General features: G+C 44.4%; 1 protein-coding gene across 3 annotated transcripts in view; it reads left to right on the top strand.

Moving 5' to 3' along the window:
- The window catches only part of SV2B (synaptic vesicle glycoprotein 2B), a 92,799-nt gene extending 70,595 nt beyond the window's left edge, over positions 1 to 22,204 (top strand). For 2 of the 3 annotated variants that reach the window (XM_065906455.1, XM_065906452.1), the window contains 4 exons: positions 4,298 to 4,431; positions 8,775 to 8,975; positions 15,908 to 16,067; positions 21,108 to 22,204. In XM_065906455.1, coding sequence (XP_065762527.1) covers positions 4,298 to 4,431; positions 8,775 to 8,975; positions 15,908 to 16,067; positions 21,108 to 21,291 — 679 coding nt within the window. In that variant the 3' untranslated portion in view covers positions 21,292 to 22,204. The remainder of the gene's footprint in view (positions 1 to 4,297; positions 4,432 to 8,774; positions 8,976 to 15,907; positions 16,068 to 21,107) is intronic. The other variant, XM_065906453.1, reaches the window with a different exon arrangement.
- The last annotated feature ends 4,447 nt before the right edge of the window (positions 22,205 to 26,651 follow it).

Raw genomic sequence — 26,651 nt, 5'->3', positions numbered from 1 at the left:
GAGATGTTAGCTCCCCGACCAGGGATCGAACCCACACCCCCTGCCTTGGAAGGCAAAGTCTTAGCCTGCCAAGGAAGTCCCCTGAAGTGAATAGTTTTCTCATTCCAGCTTTGCTTCATCTCAGATTAGGACTTGATATGAGATAATGTGTGAGAAACTGGAGTTTCAGTTCTTTCCTGAAGAAGTTTCTCTTTTATTTCACTGTATGTGGAAGGCTTGTTGTAGGACGGTCTGTGTGTGTGAGCTTTGGGAAAATAGACCCTTTGTTTATTTTCTCTCTGAAAGGTGATATAAATGACATGAAAGAGAATTTTACACTTAACAAAAAGTCAGTTAAAAGGGTACGTATTATATATCCTGCCTCTGTGCCTTAGCAGATGCTATTCCCTTTGCCTGGAATTCACTTGCTCTGCATCTTGGCTTGGATAGCTTTTATTTATCCTTAAGGAAAAGCCAATATCATGCTGTACCCGATTGTATCATAAGTGCCCGTTTGCAGTGATCTTGTAGCTTATCTCTAATCTTTTTTAAAAACAATTTATATCTGGTTGTGCTGAGTCTTCATCGCTTTCTCTAGTTCCGTTGAGTGGGGGCTACGCTTCAGTGTGTGCGTGGACTTCTGACCGCGGCGGCCTCGCTTGTGTGGCGCACAGCCTGCAGGCCCACGGGCTCAGTAGTAGCCTGAGGGCTCGGTTGCTCCGTGGCAGGTGGGATCTTCCCGGACCAGGGATTGAACCCGTGTCCCGTGTTGGCCGGCGGGCTCTCATTCACTGTCCCACCAGGGAAGTCCTACGTATGTCTGATCTTAATTGTTATCACCCCAGATTTTAATGATCAGTTTTCTTGTTTCCCTCTTTAGTTTTGAGTTTCTTGAGCATGATCCCATTCAAGTCTAAATCATGGTGACTGCGTAGATGTGACTTTTGGTGTAGTTTAGATCACCTGGCAGATGAAACACTGTGCTTGAGGGTAACTGAAATAAAGGGTTTGAAATAATAATTCCATCACAGCCTCTGGATCACCCATGGCTTCTGTTTCCTTAAAGGAAGGGTTTCATGAGATACTTCTGTCAACTTTCCTTTCAGCCTTTGAGACCTCCTGAGTGAAGCATCTTGGACCAGTTCAGTATATAAATTAGAGATCAGAGGAGATGATTTATATAAAAGACTCATAAAATATACCTTGGCGTGTTCTCCTTTTATCTCTCCCTTTATAACTTTGGCTTTTTATAACTCACTTGGAGATACATTTTATGGTCTGCCAGTGTCAGACCTGCTATGATTTACGGCCCTTCTTTCTCACCCACCTTTGGCAGAACATTAAAATATCACCAGAGGCCACATCACCACCCCATTACTGTATTAAAGAGAAGGATATATTAAGAAGGGCAAAGACCTGAGACAGCCTCCAGGAATAGCTTTCCTGAGTAAATACAGTCAGAATACAAATTACATTAACTTTGACATCAGAGCCATCTTCCTGTAACAAAAGGCTTAGTGATCAGGTTTTCCATAGAAATAGGAAGAGTCCAGCGGTAGCTTTTGGAGGCCGATTTAAATTTAACCCTAGGAGAAACTGTTGAAAACAATTTGGCTTTCTCAATTAGGGACTCTCACATTTCCTGAAGTGTAATAATCTGGCATCTTCCTCTGGTGATTATAGTAAAAGAGGTGCAGGTTGGAATGACGAGAACTATCTTTCATAATAACCTCCCATTTTATTCTTTTTTTTTTTTTTTGTACCCAAGTTACGTCAGTTTATTTTCATTTTTAAAAATTGGAGTATAATTGCTTTAAATGTTGTGTGGTTTCTGCTGTGTAGCCTTATGTATACATAAACCCCTGCCGCTTGAGCCTCCCTCCCGCCCCCCGCATCCCACCCCTCAGCGTCATCACAGAGCATCAGCTGAGCTCCTGGCTTTACGGCAGCTTCCTGCTAGCCACCTGCTTTACACATGAAAAGTGAAAGCGTTAGTTGCTCAGTCGTGCCTACTCTTTGCGACCCCATGGTCTGTAGCCCGCCAGGCTCCTCTGTCCATGGGATTCTCCAGGCAAGAATACTGGAGTGGGTTGCCATTCCCTTCTCCAGGGGATCTTCCTGACCCAGGGATCGATCCTGGGTCTCCTGCCTTGACAGGCGGATTCTTTACCATCTGAGCCCCCACAGGGTAGTGTATATATGCCAATGCTACTCTCGCAGTTTTTCTGACCCTATTTTATGCTGATGCAAGTGTTCTGGGGACTTCTCCTTGAGAAGCACTGGCCCATGCCTTCCTATTGGGTGAGAGGTCTTCTTGTCGAAGCTAATAAGATGTGGTTCTAGGTTAGGGTTCGCAGCAGAACGTAGCTGAGAATGAAGAGTAAGGGGCAGTGGCCATCGTATGCGCTCGTGGAGTGACTGATCTGGCGGCCCTGAAGAGCAGCAGCGATCCTCAGTGCCCTGTGCTACCTCTGTCCCTGGATCCCCACTGAACTGTATCTGTCTGTTGGCTTGGTTTCTTTTTCCCATTAGACTTGAGGGCAGGGACCGTGTCTTTTCTGTCTGTACACATAGCACCTAATGCCACGCTCGGTAGAACTTTTGCTTGAGACTGAGTCAATGAATGAATAGATAGATGAATGAATGGGGTTGAAATTCCTCACAAATGAAGTCACAGACAAAGGTTTCTCACTTAATACTTTAACCGAGCTTGGGAAATATAACCAGTAGAGGCTGATGTCCATGTATGTGAGTATATGTTTTTAAATGTCCTGCTGCTCTTTCCTTTTAAGTTTATGTCGGAGCTGAAGACGTGCAACAGCTCCAGATGTGGGCTGTGCCTCATAGTCATCCAGCACTTTTACCTCTTATTGGCTGTTTCGGTTTGAAGTGAAAAAGTAATATATACACTTGGTATAAAGAAAAAATTGTCTGGGCCTGGTGGGCTACAGCCCGTGGGGTCACAAAGAGCTGGATACGGCTGAGTGACTGACACGTTCACTTTCAGCCCCCAGTGCCCCTGCCCCGGGCCACACACTTCTGTGTGTGTCCGTGTCACTGCAGGTGTGTGCTGCGCACGCGAAGGGGTATGTGCCTTATCCTTTCCCACATGAAGGAAAGTCACACGCTATAAATGTCACTGCGTTTCTTTTTTTCAGTTAGCAATATAAACATGGTTCCAGATGAAGGCATACAGATCTGCCTGATTATCATAATGGCTGTAGGTGCTCAGCTGCTCAGTCATGTCTGACTCTTTCCGACCCCGTAGACTGTAACCCATCAGGCTCCTCTGTCCATGGGATTTCCCAGGCAAGAATACCGGAATGGGATCCCGTTTCCTTCTCCAGAGGATCTTCCTGACCTAGGGATTGAACCTGGGTCTCGTGCATCTCCTGCATTGGCAGGTGGTTTCTTTACCACTCTGCCACCTGGGGGTTACAGTCCATGGGGTTGCAAAGAGTTGGACGCAGTTGAGCAACAGAGCACCTATAGCCATTATAGTAATTAGGTAGATGGCTATGTGTGGTACCTATCTGTCTATCCATTCTCTCTATTACGTATCTACCTTTCTATCATCTATTATCTGTCTCTCCTATCATTTACCTGTCCCCTATCTATTATCTATCGTCTATCTATCTATCCATCTGACTTTCTAGTAAGGCATTGCTGCTATCAGCAATGTTGCAGTGAAATCAGTGAATGTATCTCTTTGAATGCATGAGCAAGTATGTGTACGATAAATTTTTTGAGGTGGTATTCCTAGGTCAAAGGGATAGTACATTTTAAATTTTGCAAAGCTGGTCTTCAAAGAGCCTGCACCAAGTATGTTCAACAGTGTGGATGACAGTGCCTATATTCCCCCACATTTTTGTTGGTTCAATTTTAAAAACAAAAATTCTGAGGCCCTCACACATCTATTGCCTTCAAACCTTCCAAGACCAGCTAAGGGATATTCCTGTATTTAAAGCTCCTAAACTGAGATGTTATGAATATTTTCATGTCACCCTGTTTCATCTTTCCCTGATTCTGATGCAGAAGGTCCATGAGTCTGCATTTGGGAATCATAGATTGATGCCTAGAATCCCGTGTGTACCTGGACTAAATGTCAGGTCCCGAGGACCTGAGGGCCCCCTCTGTTTATAAACACACAGGGAAGAAAGGGGAACTAGTTTGGGTTGAAAATAATGTGTTAGAACTTTTTGTTTGCACTTCTCCTTCTTCTGCCTTTCTGTTTTCTGTTTGAGTCTCAAGTCTCTCTTTTTTTTTTTTTTTCTTTTTTCCTGGATGAATCATTTGGGTGCTAATTTTTTCCCCACAGGTTCACAAAGATGTACTTTAAACATGTACTCTTTGAGGACACGTTATTTGACGAGTGCTATTTTGAGGATGTTACATCGACTGATACCTATTTCAAAAACTGCACCATTGAATCGACCATCTTTTATAATACAGGTAAGAGCATGAACAGGGTGGACTTGCTGTTTAGAAATCGTCCAGCTGCCCAGCTATAAGCTTTATGAGCAGTAAAGTATTCGCTGACGTGTGTGCTGAGTCTTGGGTTCTTGCCCCAGACAGGGCACAAAGAAGTTGCCGTGCCAAATCATTTACTTTGTCTGTATCTCAGTTTGATCACGTGTAAAATAGAAATAGAAGCACTGGGCAAGTGTTCTGATCTCAACAAGACTGATGCTATATGCTCAGGGTCTTTGGTAGGAACAAATTATGACCCAGATTAAAAAAAGAAAAGCATTCCAAGAGGGTTACATTTTATGCCTGGAGTGCATTCTTGAAGACCTAGCATAATTTGAAACTTATAAAATTCTCATGATAATACATGAAAAAGAAAGACTGCATCTTTTCAAGCTTCATGCATGAAATAAGATAAGAATAAGTTAAAATTACACCATTTCAGATTTCCATGATTAAAAAAAAAACCACAAAATTTCACCTCTCTCTCACTCCTCATTATTTTTACTGCTCTCATGATGAATTAATACCAAGTGGAGCTGGGTTACAAGGAAACTAACTGAGCTTTACCAGGGGCTTCACTGATACTGTCTCAAGTAAGAAATGTACCAACATCCGCATCTTACAACTGAGGAAACCGAGGCTTAAGCAACTTACATCAAGGCCACAGATAACAAGTGGGAGAAGCTTGGCTTCATCCCTTAATTGTTAAACTGTGAAGTCTGCGATGCTTCCTCTGAAATACTTGCATTGTGTCCGAATCAATGCTTCCTCCCTGGCGTTGGCACCATGGCACAGTTTAATGCAAGAACATCTTTTTCCCTTCATGATGCCAATCTCAAACAATTCAATGTCTCGTCTCTAAATATCCCTTGGTCTTTAAATAGTCCATTATGGAACTTATCTTCCTAATTTATTTTTAGCCCGAACTTAAAAAATATTGGTGAGTTTTGTACATTTCGTCTTTGGCCTATCTTTTATTTTCTTCTTTCAAGTTTCAGTGATGCCTCTTTGCTTGCTCTCTTTTTCTTTTTTTCAATGTCAGCAAGTACATTTTATTTATGTAAAATATTTTAGGAGTTTCCAAGATAAAGCCTGCTGTTTCATTAAGGTTATATATATATGTATATAATTCTATGAATATATATATTCAAAGAATTTAGTAACACTTAAGCCCAAGTAACTTTATGTGTGTCTGTATACTTCGTATGTATGAACTTTTATATATATATATATATATATATATATATATATATATATATATATATATGGGCTTCCCAGGTGGTGCTAGTGGTAAAAAGCCCTCCTGCCAATGCAGGAGACATAAGAGCCACAGGTTCAATCCCTGGGTCAGGAAGATCCCTGGAGGAGGGTGTGGCAACCCACTCCAGTATTCTTTCCTGGAGAATCCCTTTGGACAGAGGAACCTGGAGGGCTATAGTCCATAGGGTTGCAAAGAGTTGGAGACTGAAGCAACTTAGCATGCACACACGTATTATATATACTTATATGTTCTCACACACCACAGTATGACACAGATGTTCATACACACTACACACAGTTCATGAACATATATTCACTATATACCCGCACACATTATATATACACAGGTGCAATCAAGTCTGTGTGTTCACACTTATGCATGTGTATGTAGACATGGACAGCATATCAATTCATTTAGTAGGGCCTGTCCTTACTACTCTTCCTAACATTTAAAAAAGTTATAAAACTTATTTATGGTTATTGCAAAAATTCAAACATTAGGAAGGACACAGAGTTGAAATAAAACTTCATTTCCATCTGGCACCTGATCTCTGATAGTGTTTCCTCTTTTTCCAGAGGGAGTTACTGTGTAACAGTGTCCTTGCAGACTTTTTATGTTTATTCGCATAGGTAACACACGTTTGTTTAAAAGTAAATTGATTATATAGCTCATATTGTTGTGACACTTGCTTTTTTAAACTTAATATGCCATAGATATGCACCCTCTTAATGTGGTAGGTGAGTGAGAGCTCAGTTGGGTCCGACTCTTTGGACCCCATGAACGGTAGTCAGCCAGGCTCCTCTTGTCCATGGGATTTCCCAGACAGGAATACATACCCTCCTCCAGGGGATCTTCGTGACTCAGGGGTCGAACCCAGGTCTCCTGCATCTCCTGTATTGGCTGGTGGATTCTTTACCACTGTGCCACTTGGGGAGATTGGGATTTTGCAAACATTTGTAGTCATGAAGTGTCAGAGCTGGGAAGCAGTGGATATCATTAGGTGTTTCCTCTAACTTTACAGGCAGAAGCTCAGGGAGGTTAAAGAGGGTCAGCCACGGAGCCAGTTCCCAAACCCAGGTTTGCTGAGCGCCTATATAGTGATCTTTCTTCCAGAACAGCTGATGTTAGGAGGTACCAGCAAGCATGAAACTGGTTCCAAAGCAAATGCTTATTATTATTTTTTAAAACTTTTTTTTTTTAAGAAAAGTTTTGGGTTTACAACAAAATTAGAAGAAAGATACAGGAGTTTCCATATGCTGCCTATTCACACACCATAGCCTCCGCCATTATTAACATTCCCATCAGAGTGGTTCCTTTGTTTTAATGTATGAACCTATACATCATCACCCGAAGTCCGGAATTCACGTTGTTTATTCTTTTTTTTTTTTTTTTTTTAATTTTTGCGTGGTAAGGCTTTTGTTTTTTAACTTTAAAAATTTTTAATTGGAGGATAATTGCTTTGCAGTGCTGTGGTGGTTTCTGCTGAATAACCACATGAATCAGCTCTGTGTATACATGCATCCCTTCTCTCCTGAGCCTCCCCCCCACCACCCCACCCTCTAGGTCCTCGCAGAGCCCTGAGCTGAGCGTCCTGAGCTACACAGGGCTTCCCACCCCTCCTGGTTCACACATGGCGGTGTGTATATGTCAGTGCTACCCTCCCAGTTTGTCTCCCCCTCCCCTTCCCCCCACCCCCGGTCCACACGTCCATTCGCTGCATCTGTGTCTCTGTTCCCGCCCTGTGAATAGGTTCATCTGTAGCATTTTTCTAGATTTCACATACATATTAGTGCATTTATTTATGAAGCACCTGCCACAAAAGAGTAAATCAGAATTTAAACTTCCACACTCCACATTTTCCCTCTTTCCTCACACTTTTCTGCTGAAGCTTCTAAGTCTCAAAGTTTAGTTAGAGATAGGAACAGACTTCCAGAGCAATAGGCGGAGAGAAAGGTCTTTATTCTCAGTGTTGTCCATTCAGTGGGCTAGGACACATGGATAATATGCATCATTGTAACATCATGCAGAGTATTTTTACTGCCCTAAAAATCCACTATACTCTACCAAGTCATCTATTTCCTGCCTAACCCCCACGACCACTGAGCCAGCATGTTTTTGAAGCATGCTCAGGTTTCTGCAAGGGCTTTGGAGTGACGGGCTCAATCTGGACCCAACTATCTGGTCATTTGCCTCTTATAAGCTGGGAATCCTTGAAGGAGTACCCCAGGCAGGGTGGCCCTCAATGTCATATTGTTGATACAAACAAGGCTGCTAACTGACTTGAAAGATGTTCTACTTACACATGTCCCTCAATGAATGTTCATTTCATTTCCCCTTGCTTAGAGAAACTTAAACAAGTTGTTACATTTTTAAAGATTTCTTGCTACATCAGTACCTTGCCCCATGTTATTATTGTTGTTGTTCAGTTGCTAAGTCATGTCCAACTCTGCGATCCCATGAACTGTAGCACGCCAGGCTTCCCTGTACTTCACTATCTCCCAGAGTTTGCTCAAATTCATGTCCATTGAGTTGGTGATGCCATCCAACCATCTCCTCCTCTGTTGCCCCCTTCTCCTCCTGCCTTCAGTCTTTGCCAGGATCAGGATCTTTTCCAGTGAGTTGGCTCTCCACATCAGATGGTCAAATTATTGGAGCTTCAGCTTCAGCGTCAGTCCTTCCGATGAATATTTAGGATTGATTTCCTTTAGGATCAACTGGTTTTATTTCCTTGCTGTCCAAGGGACTCTCAAGAGTCTTCTCCAGCACCACAATTTGGAAACATCAGTTCTTCAGCTCTCAGCCTTCTTTATGGTCCAACTCTCACATCCAAACATGACTACTGGAAAAACCATAGCTTTGACTATACAGACCTTCGTCCGCAAAGTGATGTCTCTGCTTTTAAATATGCTGTCTAGGTTTGTCATCGCCACGTGTTACCTTGACTTTGTCTGATTTCCAGGGGTGGTGCTGTCTGCCCAAGGAAGGGGCATAACTCCAATCTCTGCCTCTGCCCCAAATCTTCCCCCCTGTTTCACATGAACCATATGTTTCCGTCTCTCCGCAGACCTCTATCAACATAAGTTCATCAACTGTCATTTTATCAACGTCACCTTTCTGGAGCAGAAGGAGGGCTGCCACATGGACTTAGAGCAGGACAACGACTTCCTGACTTACCTCGTCAGCTTCCTTGGCAGTCTGTCTGTCTTGCCGGGGAACATCATTTCTGCCCTGCTCATGGACAGAGTTGGAAGGCTCAAGATGATTGGTGAGTTGTCAGGGATGTCACGCCTGTGTTCTAGTGGGCTAGGGCGGAGGCTTAAAGTGGAGGAAAAGCAGCAGGATTTTCCTTTTTCTTTTTCAAGAAAACTCACACAGGAAACCATGTAGGTAAGATGAATTCTGCTGGTATAGAACCAAGTCTGCAAAACCCCAGGGAACCTTGGAGATCTCTGAGATCCCTAGTCCCGGTCAGGCACAAGCCTTCATTTCCTGATTCAGCAATTCTGTCACAGTTACGTATTCTATTAGCACTTCAGTAGGATGTTAAATACGTCCGCTGTACCCACTTTGTATTCCTCTTGGTGGAAAAATACACTAAAATGCTCTTAAATGAGGATCAATTTCATTCGATGATCATAAATGGATCTTGTTACTTTTTATTATTTAATAGTAATAACATTCTGGGCTTTGGAGTTGGACAGGTTCGTGTTGGAATCCTATCCCCTAAAGGCTATTTGACTTTGGACATCTTCCTTTACTTTTCTGGGCCTCATCTTATAGATAAGTAGACTTATGATGGGCTGGCAGGGGTTTGTGAGAATCAAACACAGTGTTCCCAAAGCATCTCCTAGTGCTCCTAGTGCAGGTTCTCATGTCTGCCTTGCTTCATTCTGCCAGATTTGGAGCAGTTTATTATCAATACACAAGCCAGACATGGTGAACAGGAAACAAAATATATATACAAGCAGAGCTGGGGTAAACGTGGGACTTCCCAGGCGGCACTAGTGGTAAAGGAGTCAACCTGCCAGTGCAAGATATGCAAATGATACGAGTTCAATCCTTGGGTCAGGAGTAGGAGGAGGAAATGGCAGCCCACTCCAGGATTCTTGCCTGGAGAATTCCATGAACAGAGGAGCCTGGTGGACTATAGTCCACGGGGTCACGAAAGAGTTGGACACAGCACAGGGAAAATGTACACAGAGGAGTATGGTCAAGGGGCTTCCCCTGTGGCTCAGCGGTAAAGAATCCGCCTGCTGATGCAGGAGACGCGGGTTTGATCCATGGTCCAGGAAGATGCCACGTGCCCTGAGGCAGCTAAATCCATGCACCACAACTGTTGCGCTTGTGGTCTGAGCCTGGGGGCTGCAACTACTGAAGCCTGTGCATCTAGAGCCTGTGCTCTGAAACAAGAGAAGCCTCCGCAATGAAAAGCCCTCACACTGCAGTGAAGAGTAGCCCTCGCTATCGCAACTAGAGAAAAGCCCATGCAGCATGGATGGCTCAGCCAAAAATAAATTAATAAAATTATTAAAGAAAGAATATGAGTCAAGGCCAGGGGAGGGGGAGCAGACAGTATGCTGATACACATGCCTCGAGTTCGGCCCCAGGGATGTAGTTGTCGGGAAAAATTAATTCCAAGATTTCAGCAGCAAGGCTCAAAGGACACAACATAAATCGCAGAGTCTCTTTGTCAATAAGTAGTTGCATGAATACTTAGAATGGTGAGCCCAAGACATGGCTGTGGTTTCTGCTTTTTAATCTCGTCGAAAGGATGGTCATGTCTCAGGCGTAGCAGGTTGAGCTGCATCCTCTTCAGTGACAGTGTTCTGGTTGGACCTGAAACCTGATGAGGGAAGACGGTGGCTGATTAACTTCTGTGATGTCTGTGCCGAGCTCGGGGTCTGCCACTGAGTCACGGCTTAGTCACGATGTGGGACGGAGCGAACCAGCGAAGATGACCTCTTTCCTGGATGAGTTGGAGGCACCGAGTTTTTCAGCAGAAGGTCCTGCAGGGGTGGCGTGGTGTCAGAGACTGGCGGGCGGGAGTCAGCTGGCCGTCTCGGCCAGCACTGGCTTTGTAAGTCCGCACGGCTTCCTTGATGGCTCTGAGATTCTCTCCCACGATGGTTAAAATAATACCTCTGTTTGCTCCAATGAGAGTGTGTGACACTTCTGCCACTGGCCCCCCCTTTTTTTTTTTAATTTTCAAACTATTAGTATGTAATCAGCTAGACAAATAGTGTGTTCCAAGCAGTCTCTGTTGGTCTGTCTAATAACAATATAGAGAAGAAAAACAGGTGACTGAAGCCATATATTTTTACTTGGCACTTGAACTAAATCACTTGGAGTAGCTCTGACAAGTCTATTTTTATGGGAAAAACCCCCACAATTTTGGAGAAGAGAAGAGCAATCTTCATACAATAAAGTGAATTTCTTTTCTTTTTTAATGATTTCTTTCTTTATTTTTGGTTGCACTGGGTCTTTGTTGCTGCCCGCAAAGCAATGGTGCCGGGGGTCTACTCTCCAGTTGCGGTGCGCAGGCTCCTCATTGTGGTGGCTTCTCTTGTTGCAGAGCACGGGCTCTAGGGTGCATGGGCTTCGGTAGTCGTGGCACGTGGGCTCAGGAGTTGCATCTCCCGGAGTCTAGAGCACAGGCTCAATAGTTGTGGCACAGGGGCTCAGTTGTGCCATGGTTTTGGGGATGTTTCTAGACCAAGGATCGATTCTGAGTCTCCTGCATCGACAAGCAGATTCTTTACCACTGAGTCACCAAGGAAGCTCTACCATAACGTATTGAATGTAGTTCCCTGTCCTATACAGTAAGACCTTGTTTATCCATTCTTGTATATAATAACTTCAGGTAAGTAATATTTTTCTTAATTTAAAAATTTATTTCTTTTTAATTTTATATTTGGCTATGCTGGGTTTTGTTGCTGCATGTGGGCTTGCTCTAGTTTTGGCGAGCAGGGGCTACTCCCTAGCTGTGTGCATGAGCTTCTCATTGCAGTGGCTTCCCTTGTTGCAGAGCGTGGTCTCTAGGGCCTGAAGGCTCCACAGCTGTGATGCAAACGTTTAGTTGCCCTGAGGCATGTGGGATCTTCCTGCACCAAGGACCGACCCCGTGTCCCCCTGCGTTGGCAGGCAGATTCTTAGCCACTGCACCGCCAGGGCAGTCCCCAGGAAGTGAATTCCTATCACAGGCCTTTTAAGTCCTAGGCTTGAATAGTGAATTCTGTGTCAGCTCCTGGAGTAGCTGAAAGAATTATTGGGAGATGAGGGTGGATGAAGAGTGTGGGGGGCGTGCCCCTGTGAGCAAGAATGGACCGCACCCCTCAACCAAGGGCGCAGGGAGGGCTGAGCACCCGGAGCGGGCGGGGCGGGGAGAGAGCACACATCCTTACCTTCACCACCGAGTCTCTGCTTGTCATCATGAGTGTATCCCAGGTGAAAATAGATTTCTCCAATGCTAACTTGTCATACTCCCCAAACTGGATATCTGCAACTAATATTTACTGTTCATCATTCTTCATGTGTTGTTCAGTCACTCAGTCATGTCCAACTCTTTGTGATCCCTGCATTCCCGTGGATTGCAGCATTTCAGGCTTCCCTGTCCTTTATTATCTCCTGAAATTTGCTCAAACTCGTCCACTGAGTCAGTGATGCCATCCAACCATCTCATCCTCTGTTGCCCCCTTCTCCTCCCTCGTTCAATCTTTCCCAGTGTTGGGGTCTTTTCCAGTATGTCAGTTCTTTGCATCAGGTGGCCAAAGTATTGGAGCTTCAGCTTCGAGTCCTTCCAATGAGTATTCCGGACTGATTTTCTTTAGGATTGACTGGTTTGATCCTCTTGCTGTCCAAGGGACTCTCCAGAGTCTTCTCCAGCACTGCAGTTCAAAAGCTTCAATTCTTTGGCGCTCAGCCTTCCTTATGGTCCAACTCTCACATCCATACATGTCTATAGCAAAAGCCATACCTTTGACTATATGGACCTTTGTCTTTATATTTTGATCTTTTACTAATGTCTGTTTCATTTCTGAGCAAGATTGTTAAAAGCTCATACAGTATCCTTTTTGTAGCTTTAGAAAAAGGCCTGGCATACAGTGTATCAACAGCTATATTCTCAGGGCCCAGTAACTACTAGGTGCTCAATGTCTCAATGTGATGTGAGTGACCTGTTTTGAAATTGCCTTTCCCATGACCCTCAGACAACCCCCCAGTCGAGTCTGCTGGAGCATCAATTATCCTGCTTACTCTGCCACTGTGCCCTCTTCTGGCCAGAATTGTGCCTTGTTAACAGCAGAGAAGAAATTTTTCCTGATGAGCCTGTTAGTCCTCATTTATTCAATTTAATAAACATTAATTTGTCCAGGACAGTTGTCCACCAGCTTGTGTGGTCAGCAATGGGAATACGATGCTAATTGAGACAGACAGCATCCTTGTGCTTAAGGAACAAATGATCTATTGGAGAGACAGACATAAACTAGAAATTTCATTCAACTAACACTTAGGAAGTGCTTATTAGAGGTCAGATTTTGTTCCAGGCATTTTGTAAATATTAATATATTTAACCTTCACCTGTGATGGGGAAAGTGAGACAGCTCAGGGCGGTTAAGTGTCTCACTCAAGGTCACACAGGGGCAGCTGGGGTTGACCTCAGGCCTCTCCATCACAAGGGGAATAAGCACTAATGATGGGAGTGGAAGATGTGGGAACCAGAGGGATCTATAGTGGCTCTATATTGACTCAACGTAACCAATCCTAAGGGAAATTAGCCCTGAATATTCATTGGAAGGACTGTTGCTGAAGCTGAAACTTCAGTACTTTGGCCACCTGATGTGAAGAGCCAGCTCATGGAAAAGACCCTGATGCTGGGAAAGATTGAGGGCAGGAGGAGAAGAGGGGGACAGAGGATAAGATGGTTGGATGGCATCGCCGACTCAATGGACATGAGTTTGAGCAAGCTCCAGGAGATAGTGGAGGACAGAAGAGCCTGACGGGCTACAATCCAGCGATGGGGTGGGGCGGGGGGTCTCAAAGAGTCAGATATGACTTAGCAACTGAACAACAGCAATGGTTCCCTATCACTTGATTTCTTTGATGATAATATTTTGTTTTCAATAAACATTGTACACCAAAGCCCATGGCTGGCCACTTTGATGCATACATGTTGATGATACAGTTCTCAGGGCGCTTGTGGTTCAGTAGATAGTAGTCTCCTCCCATTCTAGTTCTCTCCTCACTGTTGGAAAGACGTTAGCATGCTACCTAGTCACAACCCTATCCCTCCCCAGAATCAGCAGAACGCAGGTGGACAGTTACCATCCCCCAGCTCATCAGCAGGGTTTGGCATGAATCTCTGCGGCTCTGGGTCTGATGGCGAGGCTCCAGATAGAGGCGCCCCCCCCCCCCCCGCCCCAACCCAGGGAGGCACTTGCGGGGGAGGCCAGAACAGCCTTTTGGCTCCTTGGCAACCTGAGGACCCCTCCAGGCTCCTGATCCCTGGTGGGGACTCCTCTCTGTTTCCCAGCTGGTTGGTTGGGACCTGCTTCCTTCCTTCCTTTCTGCCAACTGTTCCCACCACATTTCCAGACATACTCTTGATCTCTGCTCGGTACCCACTCAAGACTTCCCGAGCTCTTCTGGGCTGGATGTATTGAATTTGGGTAGGATGCGACACAGCCTTCTTTCAAGGGGATCTCTTATCATTAACAGTATCACCCAGAGTCCTGGTGAGGAAAGGAATTCACCCAAGATAGTTCTGGTGAAGACTGTACGGTGGAGCAGCATTTACACGTGTGGGCAGGGTTATGGGAATAGATGAGGTTGATGAGACTCTCAGATACTAGTGACAGTGGGCAGCAGGCTCTATCTCCAGGGACAGACGGAGAAAACAGCAGTAGCTGAACCCAGGGAGAGCTAGAACCAAGGAGGAGGAGGCATCTGGGAGAAACCTATAGTCCTGGAGGGATGTAGCATTTGCCCCAAAAAGGGCTTATAAAGCAGGCTGGGAACTGGCATGAAATACCCTGAGCCCTTTTTCTTTGCAACTGACAAGGGAGCCAGCCCCAGGCATGCCGTCCACAGGGGTTAGCTTGCTGGGGCACAGAGCAGGGCTGAGGAGGGTAGCTTAGATATCCGGGATGCAGATGGCATACATAGGAATGAGCAGCAGGGCTCTTGATCAAGTGTTCTGTAGTTCGTGTCCAGCTGTGTTCTCAATGGAACTTGAGCTCCATAAGAATGGAGTCTTTTAAAAAAAAAGTATTGCCTATGCTCTGTGACAACCTGGAGGAGTGGGCTGGGGAGAGAAGTCGGGGGGAGGTTTATGAGGGAGAGGACATATGTATGCCTGTGACTGATTCATGTTGATGTATGACAGAAACTGTCAATAAATTGTAAAGTGATTATCCTTCAATTAAAAAGTAAAGGGCTTCCCTGGTGGCTGGGTTGGGAAAATCCCTTGGAGAAGGCAAAGGCTACCCACTCCAGTATTCTGGCCTGGAGAATTCCATGGACAGTCCATAGGGTTACAAAGAGTGGGACAAGACTGAGCGACTTTCACTTACACTGGTGGCTCAGTTGGTAAAGAATCTGCCTGCAATGTGGGAGTCCTGGGTTTAAAAAATAAAAAATAAAAGTTCTCAAGTATTCATTTATTTTTGGCTGCACTGGGTCTTCGTTGCTGCGCCAGCTTGCCTGTAGTTGTGGCGAGGGGGAGCTCCTCTCTTGTTGCGGAGCACGGGCTTGAGGGCGACAGGCTTCAGTATTTGTGGCTCCTGGGGGCTCTGGCACAGGGGCTCAGTTGCCCTGTGGCCTGTGGGAGCTTCCTGGGATCAGGGATTGAATCCGTGCCTCCTGCATTGGCAGGTGGATTTGTTACCACTGAGCCATCGGGGAAGTTCCAAGAATGGAATCTTCTGACACTGATGAGTCTGGCATATAATAGTTTCCTAACTAATATCCACCCTCTCTGCCTTGTCTTCAATTACTCTGGGCTGGACAGTGCCAGGGAGGGAGAATTTCGAAATCCTTCTTGGGGGCTCATTCTGGTGACCCATGCAGAAGGCTCTAATTCCATGGCTGGGGTGCCATGTGGGGGTCCAAGCTGTGCTCTCTTTGTGTAGAGACGAACCTGCTTTTACAGGTGTTGTCTGACATGGGTTTCATATTTCTTTCTGCTCTGATCTCCCTGGGCAGGTGGCTCCATGCTCATCTCGGCCGTCTGCTGCTTCTTCCTGTTTTTCGGCAACAGTGAGTCTGCAATGATCGGCTGGCAGTGCCTATTCTGCGGGACCAGCATTGCTGCCTGGAACGCGCTGGATGTGATCACAGTGGAGCTGTATCCCACCAACCAGAGGTCAGCTCCTCTCTGCGCTTCCCTATGGGACTTGCTTGGGCTCTTTTGGCCAGGAGTCAGCCTGCCCCAAGATCCTCCACGGGGGCCATCTTGGTCTTATTGGGGCTTGATGGACCAAATGTCTCTTAGGGTGTTGAGTTTGTCTTACCTGGAGACTGGCACAGGCCTGGGTTTGGGAAGGCTAAGGCTTGATAGAGTGGGTTGGATGGCAAGATGCAAAGGACAAGGGGAAAGCTTGTCCAGGAGAGAGGAGCTAGGGTCAAACCTATGTATGTGCCACCCAAACGGAGGTGAGAACAGGCATGCCAGTGGGAAATGAAGGAGAAAGGGGAAGAGCTAGACAGACAAAGGGTGGACAGAATAAAGGTGGCATGAGACAGGATGGTTAGGGCATTTACAGAGAATGTGGCAGGAATGCCCAGGGTTTATTTCCTTTCATGCACACTCTTTAGGAAGTTCAGTTCAGTTCAGTCACTCAGTCATGTCCAACTCTTTGTGAACCCATGAACGCAGCACACCAGGCCTCCCTGTCCATCACCAACTCCCGGAGTTTACCCAAACTCATGTCCATTGAGTCGGTGATGCCATCCAGCCATCTCATCCTCTGTCGTCCCCTTCTCCTCCTGCCCTCAATTTTTCCCAGCATCAGGGTCTTTTCAAATGAGTCAGCTCTTCACATCAGGTGGCCAAAGTATTGGAGTTTCAGCTTCAGCATCAGTCCTTCCAATGAACATCCAGGACTGATCTCCTTTAGGATGGCCTGGTTGGATCTCCTTGCAGTCCAAGGGACTCTCAAGAGTATTCTCCAACACCACAGTTCAAAAGCATCAATTCTTCGGCAGTCAGCTTTCTTCACCGTCCAACTCTCACATCCATACATGACTACTGGGAAAACCATAGTCTTGACTAGACGGACCTTTGTTGACAAAGTAATGTCTCTGCTTTTTAATATGCTGTCTAGGTTGGTCACGACTTTCCTGCCAAGGAGTAAGCGCCTTTTAAACCAGACCTCTAGGAAGAGGTCTGGTTTAAAGGCATAGGGTCAAGGCCCATCGCTTAGCAGGTAATTTCTTCTCATGGAGGGGGAACTTTTTTCTTCTGTGGATTTTTTCTTTATTTAATAAAAAAGTTACACGGACAGTGTAACATCAGACAGTGAAAAAAAATGATTTACAATGAAAAGTTCAATTTTCTTCTACCATAAGCTGCTAAGTTCCCCTCTCAGAATCAGCAGCTACTGCCAGTTTCTCATGTATTTGTTAGAAATACTCTTTGCATAAAAAGGAATGCATATGTGTATGTGTTTATATGTATATGTGTTTGTGTGTTTTATGTGTATGTTACCATCCCCCCTTTTAAACCAAGATGAGAACATGCTATGTTATGCCATTCTATGCCATGTTTTATTCTCATAGGCATATATTTTGGAGATTGTTCCATGTTACTTTCTCAGTATTTTAAATGGATTCATAGTATGTGAAGGGGGGATTTTTCAGGACAGCAGGTGAGTGGCTCTTGGGCCAGAAATGAATGTGAAGTGGTGTGGAAAAAAGTGAAAGTTAGTTGCACAGTCGTGTCCAAGTCTTTGTGATTCCATGGACTGAAGCCTGTCCTGCTCCTCTGTCCATGGAATTCTCCAGGCTAGAGTACTGGAGTGGGTTGCCATTTCCTTCTCCAGGGCATCTTCCCAACCCAGGGATAGAACCCAGGTTTCCCACATTGCAGGCAGATTCTTTACCAGCTGAACCACAAGGGAAGGTGTGGAAGGCTAGTAAATGCAATTCTGCAGAAATAATGATATTCCCAAGATTGATGACAGAGGTATTGGATTACAGGTAGCCAGGGAAAAGCACAAAATACTGTGTTCGAAACCTGTCCTGTTAATCAAAGAACTTCTATTACAAAAAATAAGCGGTTGAAAGTTATCTTTATTTCAAAGATATGTGATTTTAAATCCAGGGAACCTAAGGGAATTAAACAAAGAGACTAATAGAAACAATAAAATAATTTGGTGAGGTGGTCAATAATAAAACTAACATAAGAATTTATAGATCTTAAAAAAGATCAAATATTTAAAAAAATGAAATTCATTTAATAATGGAAGAAATCATAAAATATTTCAGAATCAATTTGATGAGAAAACTGAAAAACTTATGTGAAGAAATCATAAAACTTTACTGAGAGATATAAAGTGAAGTGAAGTGAAGTCGCTCAGTTGTGTCCAACTCTATGCAACCCCATGGACTGTAGCCTATCAGGCTCCTCCATCCATGGGATTTTCCAGGCAAGCATACTGGAGTGGGTTGCCATTTCTTCTCCAGGGGATCTTCCCAACCCAGGGATCGAACCCGGGTCTCCTGCATTGTAGGCAGATGATTTACAGTCTGAACCAACAGGGAAGTCCCATGAAAGATATAAAATAAGACTTAAATATGTGTCAAGATGTATCTTACTGAATTCTAAGAAGATTTAATCTTACAAAAATGTTAAGTATTCTTTAGCTTTTGAAGCATCCATTCACAACTCCATGAGATTTTTTTTCCCACCCTGGGAAACTTGAAAAAAAAAATGACTGTAAAGTTTATTTGGAGAAATACACATATGAAAATATCCAAAAAATTCTGAAAACAAAAAGACTGGAGTTGGGGTTGGCAAAAATGGATAAAGTGTGATATAGTTATAGAAAAATTTTAAAACATTTAAAGTACAAAAATATATATTCTTCATAAACTTGTGGTATGAAATAGAGACAGTTTTACTTAATTTGGGGAGGACTAGTGCTCAGAATATGGGCTTCTAAGATGGCTCAGTGGCTTGGAAGGAAAGTTATGACAAACATAGACAGTATAATGAAAATCAGAGACATTACTTTGCTGACAAAGGTCTGTATAGTCAAAGCTATGGTTTTCCAGTAGTCATGTATGGATGTGAGAATTGGACCATAATGAAGGCGGAGCACGGAAGCGTCAACTGATGTTTTTGAACTGTGGTGCTGGAGAAGACTCTTGAGAGTCTTTTGAACAGCAAGGGGATCAAACTAGTTGATCCTAAAGGAAATTAACCCTGAATATTCATTGGAAGGACTGATGCTGAAACTGAAGCTTCAATACTTTGGCCACCTGATGTAGAGAGCCAACTCATTGGTAAAGACCCTGATGCTGGGAAAGATTGAAGGCACTAGGAGAGGGGACAAGAGAGGATGAGATGGTTGGATGGCATCATCAATGGACATGAATTTGAGTAAGCTCCAGGAGGTAGTGAAGGACAGGGAAGCCTGGCGTGCTGCAGTTCATGAAGTTGCAAAGAGTCAGACATGATTGAGTGACTGAAGGACGACAACAACCAATTCAGGAGACACATGAGTTGAGGGTTTGCTCCCTGGGTCGGGAAGATCCCCTGGAGAAGGCAACAGCAACCCAGTCCAGTATTCTTGCCTGGAAAGTTCCAAACGTGCTTAGAATATTGTCTCTGTACATAAATGGAGTCAGAAGACGATTGATGGTTAACAGTAGTTATCACTGGGAAGTGTGGTTAATACCAATTGGGATTAGATTCTGCCATGAGTGAGAGACTCCAAATGTTAATAACTGCAGACATAGGAAGGTAGGAACTGCAAGCTCTTTTTATCTGTTCTTCCTCTTTTGTGACCTCAGTCATGGTCCACAATGAGACCATCTACATTCCAGGAAGCAGGATGCAAGGAAAAAGGACTCTTTAAAACAAAACAAAGCAAACCTTTTTATTTTATATTGGAGAATACCTACTCCACTATTCTTGGGCTTCCCTGGAGGCTCAGTCAGTAAAGAGACTGCCTGCAATGTGGGAGACCTGGGTTTGATCCCTGGGTTGGAAAGATCCCCTGGAGGAGGGCATGGAAACCCACTCTAGTATTCTTGCCTGGAGAATCCCATGGACAGAGGAGCCTAGCAGGCTACAGACCATGAGGTTGCAAAGAGTTGGACATGACTGAGTGACTAAGCACACAGCACATAGCCAATTAACAATGCTGTGATAGCTTCAAGTGAATAGCAAGGGGATTCAGCCATTCATATATCCATTCTCCCCAAACACCCTTCCCATCGAGATTGCCACATGATATGGAGCAGAGTTCCCTGTGCTATGTAGTAGGAAAGGACCACTCTTGACATCTCTTGAAGAAGTTTCTCAGGAACTGCCACTTGTGCTTATATCCCATTGGCTTGAGCTTAGTCACATGGCTAAGCTCAGAAGCACGGGAGTCTGAGACCTGCTATTTAGGCAGAACTGTCTTCGTCACAAGAAGGTAGAGGAGTTATTAATGGGGAGCACTTACACTTTCTGCTTCATGTCACAGTACTCAGGTGTGCGTACTAAGTTGCTTCAGTCATGTTTGACTCTTTGTGACCATGGACTGTGGATTGCCAGGCTCCTCTGTCCATGGGATTCTCCAGGCAAGGACACTGGAGTGGGTTTCTGTGCCCTTCTCCAGGGGATGGTCCTGATCCAGAGATCAAACCTGCATCTCTTATGTCTTCTGCATTGACAGGTGTGTTCTTTACCTCTAGCGCCACCTGGGAAACCTGTGAACAAGGAAATACTCCAAAATGTTATTAATGGTGATTCCTTTCAGTGGTGAAGTTACAAATTCTTGCATCTTTATGTTATTCTGTATTTCCAAATTAGACTAAAATAAGAATGTGTTACTTTGATATTTAGGGAAAAAAATTCCCTCTCACACCTTCACTATACTTCTTCTTCTTCTTCTTCTTCTTATTTGCTTGAGGGATCCACTCCGACAGGGTTTTTATTTTTTTTTTTTAAATCTTTTTATTTTGTGTTGAGGTAGAAAACAATGTGCTGGTTAGAAAACAATGTAGTTTCAGGTGAACAGAGAAGGGACTCAGCGGTATTTGTACATGTATCCATTCTCCCCCAAACTCCCCTCCCATCCAGACTGCTCTCTACTTCCTCCACCAGGGAAAGAGAAGAACCCAGTCCCATACATCTAAGGAGGTCTAGTTTGTATCCTCCAGAATGGTTAACTTTCTCCTTCTTTTACAGGGCAACAGCATTTGGCATCCTCAATGGATTATGCAAATTTGGTGCCATCCTGGGAAACACCATCTTCGCTTCTTTTGTTGGGATCACCAAAGTGGTCCCCATCCTTCTGGCGGCCACTTCTCTCGTTGGGGGTGGCCTGATTGCTCTTCGACTGCCAGAGACTCGAGAACAGGTCCTGATGTGAACCACCTACTGGGGAAAGGAAATGTTGGAAGAACCTCGTCTGGGAACCTCAACTGTGCCCACACTTCCTGTCTGTCACTGTCCAGCGGACACCTGGGTAGCGCAGGAGGAAAAGTTGAATTTGTGACCCCTAGTTTAGCACCCATTTCAGCTGTCTATATGTTTGTAACTCAGGTGACTGATTCAGGGATTTCCTGAGCTGTCCTCCCGTAGAATCCCAGAACTCCATGCTTGGCTTCTAGTGTCCCCAGCCCAAGGGGGAGAACACCCTCGAGCGGGAGGACAGACTAAGTAAGGGGTGTGTATTTCTGCAAGTGAGGTACAAGGACTTTCTTGCATTTCAAAATGAACTTGAGAAACATGCAAGTTCCTCCGTAAAGTTCCTCGGAGCCCAAGGACTTAAAAAATTGACTTGGTGGGGAAGTTGAGTCATCATCTGAATACTAAAGTACATACGATACATATATTTTTGCAGTTAAAGTGTCACTCCTCATAGATTCCATTTGAAAATTGGCACAATAGCATTGAAGATACTCTGATATAGGAAACCAAATATTTGAGCAATATCTGTAGAAATCTATGTTACCCCCTCCAAGAGTCCTAAGTTTTCCATGATGATTAGGGGGTAAATTGAAGAATAATATTTATTCCAATTTTGAGTCAAAAACACTTAAGGGGATAGGCATTCTGTAAACTAACTTTGTACATAATTGTCTTTGGGTTTCATTTGCAGAAATGGTGTCTGCAAGTATTTGCCAGCATTTAGCCATATTTGGAGAGGAGTTGGTGTTTGAGGTCCCAGGAAATTGGGGCTGATGGAGTGAAGTGGAAGCACAACTTCTTATAGCCATTTAACTTGCTGGCAGGAGGATGCACTTCACGAACTCACGTTGCACTGTTCATTTCATTCAGGCTCTTTTCTTCTTGTGGGGGAGAAGTTATTTCCTCTCTTACACAGACCGCTGGTTAAACGCAAGCTCACCATCATCCATCCTAGCATTTGATGTGCCTGCTCACCTGGAAGCGACATGGGAAGTGTTCCGTGGCTTCTGCCATCTTCTTTGTAGGCAAGAATAAGACGTGGTGGACAGCGTTGGTGGTGGAGGGAGGGATGGGGAAATGCAGCCGCAGGCCTTCAGAGTGTGAACTTGGCAGCGAAACAAGATCTGTGTTTATTACAATGGTCAGATCCCATGAAAAATCTCCTCTGTGCGTCTCGGTTCTGCTTTTTAAAGCAGACATTGGCATGGAGGTTAGGGAGTGCAGGACTTGTCATATATGTTTTTCTTCAGTCCTCACAAGGAACATTTTCCTGAGATCTAGTATGAAACGTGAATGGGGGTAGGGGTGGGGGTGGGGTGAGGAACTCAGGACAAACTGCTTTGGCAAAGGTCAGTAATAGATTGAAGTCTTGAATCCATTGAAAAAGAACAACCATTTCACCCAGCAGAACTGTCTTGCATGGAAGGGACTGTGAGCTATAAGCCCTGGGTCCCTGGAGGTGAACCCTGAGGCCAAATGGACCTCAGTCTGCAAGAACCAGTCCTTTGATTTGTGATGCTTTCAATTCTATAAAGTGCCAGGCTTTCACTACCAGAAACCTCAAAAATTTAAAGAAGAATAAAGATGGCTGTGTTGAGTTTATTTTCTGTTTTGGAGAAACAGTTAGGTCCTGTGATAGCTTCCAGCCATCCTTTGGTTATTCTCTGGAGTAGAAGGTGGAGAGGAGAAAAAGTAAATTCCTGGCACCTCCCTATCCTGGATCTGAGATCAGTTTTAATAATTAAAAGGTTTTCTTTGCTTCTCTTGCCCACTGATAATTGAATCACCATTTTTTCTCTGTGCAGGGAAGAAAGAGGCATCAACTCTGGTTTGATATCCTGACTCTCCCAAATGTGTAAATGTAACATTGTGTATTAGTGTTTCTCTCAGTTTGTTACAGTTATCTAACATCAATGCTACATCAATAATGAGAGGATCAATGTAACATAGCTGTAATATACTTGCTTGTGATACAAAATACACTGGCTAGGTTCATAAAAGAGAACGGTGTAAACTGGGATTACTACATCCCTTATAACATGATTTTTTTTCAGTGGGATACTATAATTCGATGAACAGTTACTGCTAAGAAATTTATAAGGCAGCAAAAGCCTGCATTTCTAGTTAGGATGGATCTTGTAAATCTGAAGCCCGATTCATTTTTAAGCGTTGGGATGGCTGCGACGATTTGGGGTAAATTCCATTTGATTCCCAAGTTCTCACCTCTGCATAATCCTTATGGCTCTGTACACCAACCATCTAGCCAACCAAGGGCAATGCCCATCCCATCCATCACGCAGGCCTTTGTAAAGGTACAGTCATGCTCTGCAGTCTTTTCCCATGAAAGATTGTCTGGCACTGGGACCTGGCCACTTCTTAAATGCTGTCACTCCTGCTGAGATAAATGCGTCTTTAAAAATAGTCCCTTTGGCAGGTCATTGGGGGATAATGTACAGTATTCCTGGCCAGGCGCTTCTTTTTCATTTCACATTCTACCCTGAGAAACTCCCTATGGCATTCGTGGAGAATCAGAAGGATGAGGCTGTCCCTCGTTGAGCAAATCTGTTCACAGTTCGTGATGTATTTTATGATGCCCAGTTTGGGAGGAGATGCTTTTAATGGTCTCAGCTGTATTGTGTCATCTCTTGATGCTGATTTCTTGATCTTTTGTTTTACTGGAAATAAATAGTGAAAGGGGTGTGCCTACTTGTGACGTTTATAGCACACGACCCTGAGGTCATGTAATAAATAACCTCTTTCCCAGGGTTTCCTGGCACCTTGTATTAGTTCATTAAAAATAATAATAAAATTAAACCAACCTTAAAGAATTGAGACTAGAGATTATTTCTAGACTCTGAAGTCTCTTCTGGAATCTTTGATTGGATGTGCTGACAGCATGCTGACAATCATTTCCTTCTTATGTTGCATATGGGGACCTTGAGAGGTTAAATGATGTAACCAAGGTGACATGTAGTGCTTGGAGTGGGTTCCAAGTGGGTTCCAAGTTGGTCTAGTTCTGGACTAATTGCTCACTGATATTTTACTACAGAGTCTCCCATAGTCTTCAAGGAATGGAAAATATGACCAACACTTAACCTGGGACCATTCACTGAAAGCCCACTTAATTGCTTTACCTAGAATACAGGGAAGGACCAGTATAAACATGAAAGGGTTTGGTATGTATTCATGGACACACAGGCTCCAATTCTGGGTTGGTAAGATCGCCTGCAGAAGGAAATGGCAACCCAAGCCAGTATTCTTGCCTGGAAAATTCCATGGAAAGAGGAGCTTGGTGGGCTACAGTCCATGGGGTTACAAAGAGTTGGACATAACTGAATGACTGAGCAAGCATGCATTCCGTCATTCACTTTGTTTATTGAACAAATCCTTACTGAGCCCCTACTGTGTGCCAGTCTCCACATTCAGATCTGGGGATGCAGAACTGAAAACCATGGCCAGTGTGGCTGCTTCGTAATCTGATTATTGGGAGCAGACTTCTGCCTTTCAGCTGCTCAGCTTTCAGTGCTGTTTCCATCGTCAAGTTTGCCTCATTGACTGAGATGGCTGTTGGAGCACCAGCCCTCACATCCACAATTCACTGGGAAGCAGAAGGAAAGGCAGTAGGCAAAAGGGCTACACTTCCCAGCTGAGGCAGCCTTTCTTGGACCTGCTTTCCTGGATGCCCCTCCTGGTTACTTCCACAACCATATCATGGACTTCCCTTTGTTGTAGGGGAGGCTGGGAAATGCCACTTTTACCTGGGAGCATTGCCACCTGTCCTCCAAATTGAAGATCTTGGCACCAAGGGAGAAAAGGAGAAAGGAGAGGTGGACAATGCTTCTTAAACCTTAGCATGTGTCAGAAACACCTGGGGGCGGTGGGGGGCGGTGGGGGGCGGCGGTGGTTAAAACTCACACTGCTGGGCCCCACCCCATCTGGGGTGGGATCTGAGAATGTGCATTTTTAACCAACTCCCAGGTGGTGTGGATGGCCTCAGTCCTTGGATCATATTTTGAGCAGCATCAACAATCTGCCAATTTGATTTGTTGAAGAAGTTCTATTGTATTGATCATTTAAAACTTGCCCAAATCAGAAAGAAACTCACAAAACTAGAAGCCATGAAAAAATGATTACCATCATCCTCAGGTTCAGGGACAATCAACTGGGGGCAGTGCATTAGTAACTGATGGGTGTCAATGAAGCTATGGCTAGACATGAACCTGATCAGCGAGAGTCAACCTGAACTTGGCACGGAAATATCTCTAGAAAAAGGTGAAGAGATTTCTTATGAAAAGAGAAAGATTGATATGAAGAATTCCTCCACTTAGACCTCATCCAACACATATTTACAGAATGGTTACGAGTGTCCCACACTCTACAAGGCTGCCACCTCTAAGTGATGGTCCCCATGGTCAAAGTTTGGGCTTTTGGGGGTAGCTGAGTCATGCTTCGGCATAGCCCTAAGAATTGTGTGGAAATAAATCACATGAAGCATTTGCATTTGAGGCACGCTTAAAACACATTTTATTTAATTTGCAGAAGCATGGTGGGGAGATTTATATGCATAGCTTTTGTGACAGCACTGAAGTTTCTGAAAAGATTGATGATGAGCTGAAGCAAAGACTAGAGCTATCCACAAAAATGAATGGAGAATTAAACGGTGCTATAGAGTCGCTAATTACAGGATGAGCAGGGGATGTGCTCAGCAGGACGGTATAACATACTCCGGGAGGTTCAAGCCGTGAGCTGGGGAGTGAGGACTCCCCACCATGTCACCTGAAAGGACATGCTTGGCTATCCGTTCACTTCTGGCCCCACTGACTTCAAATGTCTTTGAATTTCAGGGACCATAAATATGTACTCCTCTGGAAATTAAAGTTCTTTCAGGAGATACCCCCTACCCCACATTTGGTCATTTGGCTAGATAGGGAGATCTGTTTAATTCCATGACTGTCACTCAGCAAAGCAAGCTATTCGAAACCTGCTTCCTGTTCACCTCTCACCTACACTCAGTCATGTCTGACTCTTTGCAACCCCGGGAACTGCAGCACATCAGGCTTCCCTGTCCTTCACCATCTCCTGGAGTTTGCTCAGTCTCATGTCCATTGAGTCGGCGATGCCACCCGACCATCTCATCCTCTGTCACCCCCTTCTCCTCCTGACCTCAGTCACTCCCAGCATCAGGGTCTTTTCCAATGACTTGGCTCTTTGCATCAGGTGGGCAAAGTATTGGAGCTTCAGCTTCAGTATCAGTCCTTCCAATGAATATTACACCTACAATATATAATGTCAGCAACATAGATTTCTCTAAATCTAAAT

This window comes from Muntiacus reevesi, chromosome 15, assembly GCF_963930625.1.
Source record: "Muntiacus reevesi chromosome 15, mMunRee1.1, whole genome shotgun sequence".
Classification (NCBI taxonomy): domain Eukaryota; kingdom Metazoa; phylum Chordata; class Mammalia; order Artiodactyla; family Cervidae; genus Muntiacus; species Muntiacus reevesi.
Note: the sequence above shows the minus strand (reverse complement) of the source record. Positions and strands in the feature narration are given on the sequence as shown.